The sequence below is a fragment of the Oncorhynchus clarkii genome, chromosome 16 (assembly GCF_045791955.1).
Source record: "Oncorhynchus clarkii lewisi isolate Uvic-CL-2024 chromosome 16, UVic_Ocla_1.0, whole genome shotgun sequence".
Classification (NCBI taxonomy): domain Eukaryota; kingdom Metazoa; phylum Chordata; class Actinopteri; order Salmoniformes; family Salmonidae; genus Oncorhynchus; species Oncorhynchus clarkii.
Window position 1 is genome coordinate 52,213,792 of NC_092162.1, and position 15,072 is coordinate 52,228,863.

The 15,072-nt window shown below is 44.9% G+C and overlaps 1 protein-coding gene across 1 annotated transcript in view; it reads right to left on the minus strand.

The window, feature by feature from the left end:
• Positions 1 to 15,072, minus strand: part of LOC139368696 (nucleolar protein 4-like) — a 135,683-nt gene that overhangs the window by 42,947 nt on the left and 77,664 nt on the right. Inside the window, exon 5 of the mRNA XM_071107900.1 lies at positions 9,491 to 9,638. Within this exon, the coding sequence (XP_070964001.1) occupies positions 9,491 to 9,638 (148 nt within the window). The remainder of the gene's footprint in view (positions 1 to 9,490; positions 9,639 to 15,072) is intronic.

Genomic DNA, 15,072 nt, shown 5'->3' on the forward strand with positions numbered 1-15,072 from the left:
TTCAGTGGTGGCCACAGGGCGCTGTGTCGAGCCCATTATTTTGGTCCTCAACGGTCCATTAACAGCAGCCCACTCGAATAGCACCTTTACAGCCTTACAGCCAGCACCTTCCTCCCTGAACTACAGATTATTAACACTTTATGGCCTGCTGTAAAACTGCATGACCGCAATCAAGACGTAGATCTGGTCTGTGCTTTAGCCAGCTAAAGTTTTAATGTTACACAGACCAACACAACAATAAAGTAGATGCAAGCAAACTCAATTTAAAAGAACAGTTGGCTGTGTTATTCTTGTTTTTGTGGTTGTGTGTGTTGTTTCATGAGGGGGGATAGGAACATACAGCACCAGAGGAGAGGAGAACTGTCTGTCTGTCTGTGTGTGACCTTCTGACCTTTGTTCTCATTGTGTTTAATGCTCTCTTGTACAAGATGGAGGCAGTACCAGCCACTGAGCTTCGTTCTGGGAGTTAAGTGCTGGCATTCTGTGGCTGCGTGCTCTCCCCCTCCCAATCACACAGCCAAGATTACAGCATGCTGCTGGCGTCTCCTATCTTCCTTTTACACCAGGCGAAGGACTTTTCATAAAACACACACACATAAAACCCCCACAGCCACCCAGTCCCAACCTGTTCTCTACCGCCACAAACCCCCACCAACCCTCCTCCTCCTCCTCTGTGTTACACTGTCGAGTTCAAGGCCAACCACCAGCATTGTCTTGTTTTTCTGAAGCTTGTTTTCAGTACAAATACTACTCCAAAAGATGTTTAACAATAAGCAGAGGAGCATCTCTGTAGACACTCAGTCTAACAATAGATACACAACCATTAGGCCTTCAAAATGCTTGATGTTGAAAGCAGAGACATAAGGGATTAACACTTGGTCCTGTACTTGTGTCATGCCAGCCAGACACTCAGAGTCAAAACCATTATTCACATGTTTCCAATGTATACAGTGGGGCAAAAAAGTAATTAGTCAGCCACCAATTGTGCAAGTTCTCCCACTTAAAAAGATGAGGGAGGCCTGTAATTTTCATCATAGGTACACTATTGACAGACAAAATGAGAAGAAAAAAAAATCCAGAAAATCACATTGTAGGATTTTTAATGAATTTATTTGCAAATTATGGTGGAGAATAAGTATTTGGTCAATAACAAAAGTTTATCTCAATACTTTTTTATATACCCTTTGTTGGCAATGACAGAGGTCAAACGTTTTCTGTAAGTCTTCACAAGGTTTTCACACACTGTTGCTGGTATTTTGGCCCATTCCTCCATGCAGATCTCCTCTAGAGCAGTGATGTTTGGGGGCTGTTGCTGGGCAACACAGACTTTCAACTCCCTCCAAAGATTTTCTATGGGGTTGAGATCTGGAGACTGGCTAGGCCATTCCAGGACCTTGAAATGCTTCTTACGAAGCCACTCCTTCGTTGTCCGGGTGGTGTGTTTGGGATCATTGTCATGCTGAAAGACCCAGCCACGTTACATCTTCAATGCCCTTGCTGATGGTAGGCTTAGTTACTTTGGTCCCAGCTCTCTGCAGGTCATTCACTAGGTCCCCCCGTTTGGTTCTGGGATTTTTGCTCACCGTTCTTGTGATCATTTTGACCCCACGGGGTGAGATCTTGCGTGGAGCGCCAGATCGAGGGAGACTATCAGTGGTCTTGTATGTCTTCCATTTCCTAATAATTGCTCCCACAGTTGATTTCTTCAAACCAAGCTGCTTACCTATTGCAGATTCAGTCGTCCCAGCCTGGTGCAGGTCTACAATTTTGTTTCTGGTGTCCTTTGACAGCTCTTTGGTCTTGGCCATAGTGGAGTTTGGAGTGTGACTGTTTGAGGTTGTGGACAGGTGTCTTTTATACTGATAACAAGTTCAAACAAGTGCCATTAATACAGGTAATGAGTGGAGGACAGAGGAGCCTCTTAAAGAAGAAGTTACAGGTCTGTGAGAGCCAGAAATCTTGCTTGTTTGTAGGTGACCAAATACTTATTTTCCACCATAATTTGCAAATAAATTCATAAAAAATCCTACAATGTGATTTTCTGGATTTTTTTTCTCATTTTGTCTGTCATAGTTGAAGTGTACCTATGATGAAAATTACAGGCCTCTCTCATCTTTTTAAGTGGGAGAACTTGCACAATTGGTGGCTGACTAAATACTTTTTTGCCCCACTGTACGTGCAATTTCTCCACATTGTCCATAAACATTGCTCTCTAAGTTTGCCATCATCTTGGGCAAGATATCTTTAAGTAGTTTAATTGACAATAGATAAGGAAACACATAGCATCACAGACATATAATACTGATATTACACTGCACACTAACTTTATTTAGACCTATGTCTATGACTGAGCTCTAAGCAAGAGAAAAACAGGAGACAACTATTAACACATAGCCTAAAGAGTGTCTGACAGGATCAGGAAAGGGAGGGGACTGTGTGTAGTGCCAGACTGTGTAGCTAACTTTCTGACTGAGTTTGTTGTTTCTCAATATGCATATTACTATGCTCTGAGCACGCAAATTGGAGCAAATTGGAGCAGGAAACGAGTCCAAATCAAAGTATGACTTACTGACCTACACACAATACCCCATAATGCCAAAGTGGAATTATGTTTATCAACATTATTATAATTAAAAAAAAAATGTTACCCCCTTTTTTTCTCCCCAATTTCATGGTATCCAATTGTTAGTAGTTACTATCTTATCTCATCGCTACAACTCCCGTACGGGCTTGGGAGAGACGAAGGTCGAAAGTCATGCGTCCTCCGAAACACAACCCAACCAAGCCGCACTGCTTCTTAACACAGCGCACATCCAACCCGGAAGCCAGCCGCACCAATGTGTCGGAGGAAATACCGTGCACCTGGCGACCTTGGTTAGCGTGCACTGTGCCCGGCCCGTCACAGGTGTCGCCGCAGTGTCCGAGTTACAGTTTTGACTTAAAATCTACTTGAAAATCTATGGCAAGGCCTGAAAATGGTTGTCTAGCAATGATTACCAACCAACTGTACAAAGCTTGAAGAATTTTGAAAAGAATAATGGGCAAATGTTACACAATCCATTTGTGTAAACAGAAAGACTCAAAGCTGTAATGGCTGCCAAAAGTGGTTCTACAAAGTATTGACCCAGGGGTCAGAATACTTATGTAAATTAAATATTTCTGTATTCCATTTTAACACAACAAAATGTTGAATAAGTCAAGGGGTATGAATACTTTCTCAAGGCACTGTAGCTAGCTGCTAACTATGAAGTTACAAGCTTGTGTTTGCTTTATGTAGTTCTCATGATGTCTGTATTGGTGAAAGGAAATGCAGTAGCACTGGAGGGGGTAGTGCTTCTCAAATGCATTCTGTACAACCTCATCCTCACAATAACGTACTCAAGAGAACGTCCTCGGAGAACGGTAGTATTGGGAAATACCCTCAATGTCTCGGGTTAGCCTAGCGCAGTACATTGTGCACAGAGTCACATCCATCCATCATCTGGGAGTGCTTGTCCCTGGAGCAGGCAGACTAAAGCTCACACACTCCCCAGCCTCATGCAGCCCCAGCCCAGACTCCCCCTCCATTCTCCCGCCATCAACCAGCCCAACACAGCAAGGCAATATCCTCAAGGCTGGAAGGGACATAAAAGAGTGGGGTTGAGGGTTAGGAGAATGAGAAAATGGAGTTGACCCATGAATGTAAAAATAAAATCATAAATCACTGTCAGGGTCAGAAAACTGTGTACAGTGTAAATTATAACCTCAGGGTTGGTCAAAATGAGCTGGGAAGGAACACTTTCACTCCCTCTTCTGACAGTAATCAATTTTAGGCACAAATAGCCAAGTGGAAGTGGCCATGTTGGGAGTATTTTGGTAAAACCAAAGGATTTGGAAATTTTACCTATTCAGCCTATAATTGTGCCTGATATTAATGATACTGTATTTCTGATGACGAAGGACATTAGCCTGGTTAGTAAGCAATATGTTGACTAAGTCATCATGTGGCAGCATCTCTCCTCAGCAGTGCCCAGTCCCAGTGCCACCTCAGGCCCAGCCCTGTCTTCCTTGCCTCCCTCCATGGCCAGCCCATTGAGTTCAGCACAGCACTACGCCACACTGCACAACTCTCTCTCCCGGAGTCCCTCCCCTCCTCCAGTATCAGGCTGTGGCTGTGAGTGACTGGAGTGTAGGATACTGTGGGCCAGGGCTAGAGCCGGAGTTGAAGAGAGCTTTATCTGATCTCATTACCCTCCAACAAAAGCCCAAAGCCCACGGAGAAGGCAGCAGGCAGGGGATCAGGCAGCAGCACTGCAGGGGAGGGGGTGGTGGCGGGGGTCCCAGAAGGTTGGGTAAGGGAAACATGCAGACTAAAGCTCCTTTACAGGAGACAAACAGGAAAAGCATGGCGAGAGAGAAAGGAAGAGAGGAGAAAGCACTAGGGTCTACATCCAGAGAGCATTGTCCTGCCCTGTGTGTTATCAAGGAAAGCTAAAAGAAATTACATAGATGAAAGGATTTCTAACACTAATATTTGAATTGATGAGATGTATTTGATTATTCAGGGATCAAGGGAAAGTGCAGTATGCAAAGTGTAAATATATGTACGAGACCAAGCTAACCTTCAGGCCTATGGAGGGCTTGTCAGTGTTGTGACCCAGAGTTCCTCCCAACTTCACCTTGCACACAGCCTTTGACCTAGCTGTGCGTACGTACGAGAGGGTGTTACGCTAGATGATGATCTGAAGCCGGGGCTGTGAGGCAGGTGGTGGGATGGGTTTAACCCTTCTGTCCACGTCCATAGGAGGTGTAGTAGGCCTAACCTGGCAGCTGGGTTCCTGAGTGATCTCATTTTATCCCTCTCTTGGAAACATCTGTCTCATCTTGTCAGCTCTGGATCTACTCTGCTGTCGTTCCTATTCCCCACTGTGGAAGGATAGGATGTACACCATCATTGGTGTTAAGACCGACAAACACAATAGAATATCTCCATTAGTGCAGGTAGGTAGACCCGGTCACTCACTGCACTTTATTGTACAATACTGTTGTAATACACTGTACTGTACAGCACTGCACTGATTGTTACTTGCGGAATAAGAACATACAGGTGGTGCACTGTAAATAATATTTAATATTCAATAATTATAATTTAATTAGATGTTATTACACAATAGGCCACTTCCTTACAACTGCACTGCACTGTATTGTGTGTACTGCAGGTAGCAGCTTAACGTCTAGCCATGACATCTTTGACTCTAGTCACACATAGCAAGCTTAGTTGTGTGAAATGGACAGCTATTTCACACAAACCCAATGACGGCTATGAAAGGGTGCTGAACTGCTCTGAACCCTTATTTTGTTGTTGCCGACGTTGGCCTGCTGAGGCTGAAGGAGCTGTCGCAATACCTCTGGTCACTGCATGCTGCTGAGGAACCACCTTGTAGAAAAACAAACACACTTCGTCGCTCCATCCTTATCTGATTTCAGAATTTGGGGATTTATGGGGCAACCTTTACGCCAGTTCTCTGAAATGCACCCTTCTACCCTCCCATAAAACAATATGAGACATGGGTGGGAGTGATCCCAAGGTCTTAAAAAACGCACACACTCTCAGGCAGCACACACACCTTGTACTCAGCCAGGGAATGAGACTGGTTTTCTGGGAAGAGCTTAGTAGTTAGCAAGCAGGGGGAGGAAAGCAGATGGAGGACTCCAACCTCTCTATCCCCATGGCCTCCTGTGCAGCCAGCCGGAGGGAGTCACAACATTCTGAGGCAGCGTCCAGCTAGTCACTACTACCTCATTAAGACCAGGTTGAGACGCTGGGTCTGCTTAAAGTCAGCTACCTAATTGCAGTTTCCCAGAGAAAAACACGGATTATAAATATGCCAACAGGCAGGCTCTCAATCACAGCTGGTATTCATTCCTATAAACAAAACAAATTGTTACCTGTCTCTCTCCCTGCGAGTGAGCTTTAGCTTGTAATAATTAATTTACTTGCCTTATTATTTTTGTGTGTGTGTGTTGGGAGGGGGGGGGGGGGGGTGGCCCTAGCTCAGCAGAAAGCCTTCTTCCTCTGCACAAACACAACTAGTGGTAGTCATGCTCCCACAACATTCGCATGATCACACACATTTATGGTTGTTGGCATCTCTCAGGAGCCCGTGAATTTGGGGGAAGGTGGAGGTGTAATCAAACTGGACAAAATAACAGCATACTCCTCCTATCCTGGTCATCTCCTATAATTCATCTGAAGAGGATTTTTTATCTTCTCTCTGCAGCCTCCCTCTCGTGCCTGCGTGGAATCCGAGCCACAAATCCACGAGATGAACTTGGCAAACACACACACACACAATCAAATGGAACACACTGGGAAATGTCATATGTTAATGACGCTGAATATTTAATAGTATTTCCTTTAGGTTATCACATTATTACCGGCACCATTTTTAGCCCCTCCCCTTACTTGCAACAGTAGAAATACCGGTTTCATCCCATTTGGCACCCTACTCCCTGGACTCTTGTCCAAGGTAGTGCACTATTTGGGAATATGGGGCCATTTGGGATGTATCCACTGTTCTTCTCAACCTAATAGAGGCAGGTTTATTCTGAAAGCCTCCTAGCCTGCATCTGTCTTTAGCCCAGTACTACGGTCAGGGACAGACAGTTATTGAGGCATCATCTATTTTCCCCAATAATACATACAGTGTTCTTCTGTTAGCTTCTTTCACTACTGATGTGAAGAAGTCTGTGGGGCTTATAACAAGTATTAGCTAGGTCTGATTAGGTCTGGTCCCATTAGAGTGTTTTGAAGCAGCAGTGGTACCACTACCTAAACTGTTTCAAAACACTATATTCCAGTCGTCCATACAATATTTTGCCACGTTCCTTCCCAGCTCATTATGCTGACTATTAGATAATGCAGCATTGTCATTGTCATCTATTTATTTTCTTTAACAGTTGACCTGGATCGTGTAGCTCGAGGTGAGGCAGGTCAAAGTCATCCTGTCATTTTCAACTGGCCTACTTTCAGTGACTTCAAACACCTTAGGCCATGTGTGCCACTGGGCTAGAGGCTGCAGCAGTGAGGTGGTTGTATTGTGGTCTGCTCTCTCTGCCTCCAGGGTGGGAAGCAGGGACCTAGACACTGTGCGGTCATCTCTACACATTTCTGGCTGCACTGTGAGCTCTGACCATGAGGGTTTTTATAAAAAATGGAGGATGAGTTTTTATAAATAACATAACAGTGCGCGTCACATGCACTGAACGTGCACTAGCAGGACGTGTACACTGTTTAGGGAAATGTAGTGAAATTACTCAGCCTGTCAGATGGTTTCTAAATCCTACAGACAGTTTTCCCTTGCTGTGTGTGTGTGTGTGTGTGTGTGTGTGTGTGTGTGTGTGTGTGTGTGTGTGTGTGTGTGTGTGTGTGTGTGTGTGTGTGTGTGTGTGTGTGTTCAAAGCTAGTCATAGTTCTACACGCATGGACCATGTGGTCCGAGTCCCCAGTCATCATATAGCATAGTGTTTCCCACCACCTTCCCTATATGGTACAGTCCTCCACTTTACTGTGGGAAATCACAGTAGCTAGCTGAACGAGTAGAGCAGTGCTCCATCATTCATGTAAGAATCCAAAGCAGGAAACACACACAGAAACAAACCGACAACTTCCTAAATCACTTGTAATGGGTGTACTTCGTTACTAAGAATGTCAACCCAAGTACAAAGTAATCCGCCTGAATGACATGTCTGATTGGCTGAGTCTTGTTGGCCCTTTCTCTCTGGTGAGGGGGAAGTGCCTAGCGCCTACTACAGAGTCGTACATCTTGTTGTCACAGACACTTGCCCAATGACCATTCCAGTCACAGCTCCAGTGAGAGCTCCTCGAGGGGCCACTCCACAGCTCAGCCAGCTACCTGAGGAGCCTCTCAGGCTGGGGAGGTCAGTGCATCAGGAGCCCCTCGTGGTTCCCTCTGGAGCCCCAGTGCAATCATAGCCACTCTTAAGCACTGGGCCTGAGAATCTCTTGTGGGGCGCTCCTGGGATATGTCACAACCCTGAGTCAAAGTGTGACCCCCCCCACCTCAGAGAACAGATAAATGGGATGGATGGGAGAGGAGCCAGTCTGTTCAAAATAGACAGCGAGGAGGAAGGTTTACTCCCTCCGGCAAATCATTCCCAGTGACAAGTCAAGGTTGCCTATCAAAGTTCTCTATTGGAGGGCCATATTAGAGGTTCCCATAAACATCTCATTTTCTCAGACAGGAAACGTTAGGCTATAAGCTACAACACAAATGGCTAGCTAACAACAAGCCTTTCTGTATAGACGTTTCGACTTTTGACTTATTGAAGAATAGCAGATAAGATTCTTGTCTCCTTAAGTTAGAGAAGGAGAGAGCACGACTGGCGGTGTTCTCCGCTGTTAGCCATTTGATTTATTAGCTTATTTTCGGTGGTGCGTCCATCCGCCATGTGCAATGCTGCTCCCAGGTCCCATCTGCTACTGCTTGCTGCTGCCGGGCTAAAGAGGCAGCGAGCGGACATGTAATGATGGCTCTCTCTGGGAACATTACCTCTACACATTTACCTGACAGCAGCAGCAGGCAAAGCCATGTCAATCACCACAGCCAAGCTGTTTCTCCTCAGCCCGCTGAAAGATGAGTCCGGGAAAAACATCACGGTGCTCAGTAAAACACGCTGGTACTTCTATTAAGGGGCAAATGTTTCCCTGCTCAGTACCACTCACACACTGGCTGTTACAGAGTGTGGATTAGAATACATTAACCTTTTGTCATGTCTCCACACAGAGACAAGGTGAGCACCATTTAGGTGGTGGTGGTGGTGGCTTAACCTGTCCCAGGAGGCCTTCTCTAGCTGGTCTAGAGGACCTTACAAGGCTCCCTGCCCCTCTTTTCCCAGCTCTATCCATACCTCTATCCAACCCCCTCCGTTCACCCCCTTCCTCACTGGTATGGGAACAGTAGCCCTTCCCCCACACCGGAAGCAGGGAGAGAGCAGAATGGTGATCGAAATTGATTCCAACATCTTCTCTCGCTTCACCCTGGCCTTTCCACTCCACTCTCATCAAAATCCAAAGAGCTTTATCTCTACCAGCCTAACTAACACACTGACTGACTTAGTGTGAGGAGTGCATGTTGTTGTGGGTACAGTGTTGAACAGCTAATTGTACTGTCTCTTTATAGCAGCTGTACACAAATCCCTTTCTTCAAAGTTCTCAGATTTCCCCACCAACCATACCTATGAGGGAATTCATTTAAATAAAAGAGAGAGAGCTGAGAGAGGGGAGATCAGAGGAGAGAGAGAGATAGTCAGAGAGTCAGAGAGACAGACAGAGAGAGAGAGAGAAAGAGAGAGAGATGGGTAAGTCTGAAGAAAGGGGATATGGATGAGTGTGTTGTGCTCACACAGAGAGAGAGAGACAGAGAGAGAGAGAGAGAGAGAGAGAGAGAGAGAGAGGAGCGAGAAAGCAGCAATAGTAGCTTTTTCTTACCGTCCTCCTCCTTAATGTGTGCGTTCTGTGGGCTGTGCATTCTCTCTCTGCGGTTCGGGGGACTCAGGTTGGAAGCAGGGCCGTGATCAGCTGATATCCATGTGGGGTCGTTCATATCAAAGTCCTCACTGCTCACTGAAGTCTCATCCTGACAGAAAAAGACAGGGAGAAGAAGAAAGAGAGAAAGAGGGGGGGGGGGGAGATTGTCATGTCATTCCATGGACAGCTAAGACAGGTGAAAGAGGGAGAAAATAAAGAGATTGGAAGATATCAGACGTTACATGTGACGGATCGGACTTCAGACATCAGAGAGGTTGCCAAAAGAGGTGGACTGAGGCTCCCTGTCTGTGTCAGGAGACAACCTAAATGGGCTACTGACGGAGTGGATGACACCTTGCAGTAAGAAAATGAATGCATGTCTGGACTGCTGAGCGTTATGTTGTAAATAAATCAAACAACATAACCGCCAACAATTTACTATTATGAGTATGAGACTATGGACAAAATTCAAAGGCAGCCTGTCGTTGCACATTTGCAATACAGCAAAGTGATACACATCAGTCATTACAGTAGCTCTCCCTTTTTAGTCACTGCATTAAGGCAAAGAGCACAGCAGACAGAGGACTACAGACAAAATACAATAACAACTCCATCTACCAGGTCCAGAAGCCTTTAGCAGCAGGCCTATACACCATGCGTACAGAGCATTAAGAAAGATGAATTAAGCATTAGAAGTCCAGCTGAGGCTCCATGACCGGAGCCAAACCCAGGCCAAAAACCAACTAATGACACCATAAGGGTTAAGGCCCCTATCTTCATTTCTATATCAGAGATGATTCTACATTCATTCCAATCCTGTTAGTTTGACTTGTGTCAGTGAGGCTCCTCTGGTTGCAGCACAGAGCAAAGAGGATCTGAGAGCCCGGCACTCCCACTAATGAGGTCCAGAGTGCTGCAGATAGCTGCCTTTCAGGCAACACAATAGACAGACAGTTAAGGTACAGCCTTTCCCTCCAGCAGACCCATCCACTGCACTTTAGAACTTGTTATTAAGTCTTTCCATACACTTGCAGTATGAGCGTGTACAAGCACTTATAGTCTCACACATCCTCAACACACATGTGCACACATCATATACAGTGGGGCAAAAAAGTATTTAGTCAGCCACCAATTGTGCAAGCTCTCCCACTTAAAAAGATGAGAGAGGCCTGTAATTTTCATCATAGGTACACTTCAACTATGACAGACAAAATGAGGAAAAAAAAATCCAGAAAATCACACTGTAGGATTTTTTATGAATTTATTTGCAAATTTTGGTGGAAAATAAGTATTTGGTCAATAACAAAAGTTTATCTCAATACTTTGTTATATACCCTTTGTTGGCAATGACAGAGGTCAAACGTTTTCTGTAAGTCTTCACAAGGTTTTCACACACTGTTGCTGGTATTTTGGCCCATTCCTCCATGCAGATCTCCTCTAGAGCAGTGATGTTTTGGGGCTGTTGCTGGGCAACACGGACTTTCAACTCCCTCCAAAGATTTTCTATGGGGTTGAGATCTGGAGACTGGCTAGGCCACTCCAGGACCTTGAAATGCTTCTTACGAAGCCACTCCTTCGTTGCCCGGGCGGTGTGTTTGGGATCTCATTGTCATGCTGAAAGACCCAGCCACGTTTCATCTTCAATGCCCTTGTTGATGGAAAGAGGTTTCCACTCAAAATCTCACGATACATGGCCCCATTCATTCTTTCCTTTACATGGATCAGTCGTCCTGGTCCCTTTGCACAAAAACAGCCCCAAAGCATGATGTTTCCACCCCCATGCTTCACAGTTCGTTGGATGCAACTCAGCATTCTTTGTCCTCCAAACACGACGAGTTGAGTTTTTACAAAAAAGTTATATTTTGGTTTCATCTGACCATATGACATTCTCCCAATCTTCTTCTGGATCATCCAAATGCTCTCTAGCAAACTTCAGACGGGCCTGGACATGTGTCCCCCTGCTTAAGCCAGTACGTCTGGCACTGCAGGATTTGAGTCCCTGGCGGCGTAGTGTGTTACTGATGGTAGGCTTTGTTACTTTGGTCCCAGCTCTCTGCAGGTCATTCACTAGGTCCCCCCGTGTGGTTCTGGGATTTTTGCTCACCGTTCTTGTGATCATTTTGACCCCACGGGGTGAGATCTTGCGTGGAGCCCCAGATCGAGGGAGATTATCAGTGGTCTTGTATGTCTTCCATTTCCTAATAATTGCTCCCACAGTTGATTTCTTCAAACCAAGCTGCTTACCTATTGCAGATTCAGTCGTCCCAGCCTGGTGCAGGTCTACAATTTTGTTTCTGGTGTCCTTTGACAGCTCTTTGGACTTGGCCATAGTGGAGTTTGGAGTGTGACTGTTTGAGGTTGTGGACAGGTGTCTTTTATACTGATAACAAGTTCAAACAGGTGCCATTAATACAGGTAACGAGTGGAGGACAGAGAAGCCTCTTAAAGAAGAAGTTACAGGTCTGTGAGAGCCAGAAATCTTGCTTGTTTGTAGGTGACCAAATACTTATTTTCCACCATAATTTGCAAATAAATTCATTAAATAATAAAAATTCATCTTTTTTTTCCTCATTTTGTCTGTCATAGTTGAAGTGTACCTATGATGAAAATTACAGGCCTCTCTCATCTTTTTAAGTGGGAGAACTTGCACAATTGGTGGCTGACTAAATACTTTTTTGCCCCACAGTATTTCCGTTAATTCCCATATATTCCCGTTACTTCCCACGGAAAGTTTCCACCTCTGAATATTCCCAAAAATGTGCAACCCTAATCCGTACACACACATTATATATCATGCACATACATCCACACACACACATTATATATCATGCACACACAACCGTAGCCATGCGTCATATATCATGCACACACAACCATACACGTGTCGTATAGCCTGCACACACAGCAGTACACATGCGTCATATATCATGCACACACAACCGTACACGAGTCATATATCATGCACACACAACCGTACACGAGTCATATATCATGCACACACAACCGTACACATGCGTTATATAGCCTGCTATCACTACTACCTGTATCAGTCTTTTTCTGATTGAGAAACATGAAGGGAATACACACAAAAACAGACTCAAACTACACTGATTCACTAACAAGGGCAGTGATGAAATAGTCTGGAGAGGACTAACTGTAAGTTGGTTTTTCAGGCGATGCCCCCTTAAATTTAGCATGATAAGTGGACAGCGCATAGTCACGATCAATAATGATGAAACCTAGATGTCACGATCAATAATGATGAAACCTACACTGAGTGTATAAAACATTAATATTGAGTTGCACCCCCCACCCCCCTTTGTCCTCAGAACAGCCTCAATTCGTTGGGGCATGGACTCTCAAAGGTGTCGAAAGGTTCCACAGGGAGGCTGGCCCATGTTGACTCCAATGCTTCTCATAGTTGTGTCAAGATGACTCAATGTCCTTTGGGTGGTGGACCATTCTTGATACACACGGGAAACTGTTGAGTGAAAAACCCAGCAGCATTGCAGTTCTTTGCACATTCAAACTGGTGCGACTGGCACCTACTACCATATCCTGATCAAAGGCACTTCAATCTTTTGTCTTGCCCATTCACCCTCTGAATGGCACACATACACAATCCATGTCTCAATTGTCTCAAGGCTTAGAAATCATTCTTTAACCTGTCTCCTCCCCTTCATCTGACTGAAATGGATTTAACAGGTGACATCAATAAGGGATCATAGCTTTTACCTGGATTCACCTGGTCAGTCATGCACGGCCTCTTCAGAGAGGACCAAATTAAACAAAATGCCATAGGCAGTTGGGTGTGCATACTTTGTGTACATTTCTGCAGTCATTATCAGCAAAAATGGATCATAGTCATACTGTAGTGCAGACATCACAAATAACCTGGCTGCTCCTCCATCTTTCCACAAGGAACAACAGACATCAGCCAAACCCCCCCCACATGCTTACCCAACAGGAACTGTCAGTCACCTTCTGCCCACATGCTGGCTGCCCAGCACGCACTCCAATTGGTTATCTTCTTTCACTTGCAAATTGACCTGTGCATTATTGATGAGTTTATGTGGATGGAGAGATACAGGCGCTCCCTAACTAACGGGTCCGCTGTTGATTCGACCCAGGTGCAGCCCTACCCTACAGCATGGCACAGTGGAAGGCATCAAGACAAGGACAGGATCGAAGTACAGCACCGGTGGCCATATGTAGAAATTGTAGCAGATTGTCATTAATTTGTGACTGCTGTCACACTGGACCTAAAGATAACAAATGTCCTTGGGCAGTGGAGAGGAGATAGAGAGGGGCTGGAGGGGTCACTGAGTCATCAGTCATGGGGAGTGGGAGGGGTCATGGCAGCATGTCCTATCGAGGTCAAGCGGAGCAGAGTGTGTAATCAGCATTCTGACGAGATGCTGCTAGGTGAATGTCAACAGATTCTCAGCTACTGTACCTATGGCACTCAATCACACTGGAGGATGCAAGTATCTGATAGCTGACATCACTGTCTAACTATAGGCCTATATGTATGTCTTCTTCTGCCACAGTTAAAACAATGAGTTGGGTTTACACACACTTAACAATCCTGACATCCTGAGTGAATACACTGATGCCTGACAAGGACATAAAGTTAGGCTCGTCTTCTTTGTAGATGAACTGGTTGGCAGTCAGTACAGGCCTATGTCCATACTAGAAATCTATGACGAAAGAAATTCATATCTATAACACACTGGCCTATATCGTTAGCACATGAATCAACTTAAAGTGAGTGATCTAAAAGGCCCTTCATTTAATCTGACGTTTAACTCCTTTTCAATTACAATCATATAAACCCACATTAACTGGTTATGTTGTTGTGTCGGTTAGGGAGAGAATCCAATTTGGAACAATGCAGACAAGGGTTTATTGTCTACCTACCTACAGTATCCCTCCCCCCGTCGGTCTGCATCCATTTCACCCCCACGGCTCAATCCTAGATGCTGCCCTTCCTTTTATTCGTTTTTATTGTTTATTAATGATCCCAGTCTAATGTTTTCATCTCATCTAAATGCAGATGAATCACAGCCTGGGTGGAAGGAGAAAGCAGAACCAACCAAATTACATCTCTTTGGGCTTTAATGAAATAAAGCAGCACCACTCCCTTTCTTAGGCAACATCAAATAGCCTGTGTTCAAAGATCTAAGCCCAGGCTAATTAAGATCCAAGCTAATACTTTACTTTGTGTGAATATGTGACTCGGTTTATCAGTTTGGTAAACAACTGGGAAGTGGAGATCCATCCTACTCGTCTCTATTCTGTATCAATCAATCAGATTTATTTCATAAAGCCCTTTTTACATCAGCAGTTGTCACAAAGCTGTATGGAACCACAAAACCATGGAAGCTACCATTGGGGACATAGCCGAGGTGTTCTTTGCAATTCCATTTCTTCAAATATCTTCCAGTATATTTGCCACTGCATCCAACCAAGGACCTGAGTCTGTTTATAAGGACAGCACTCCAGCGCAGGAGCCATTCTCCTCAAATTGAGGATGCGAGGAA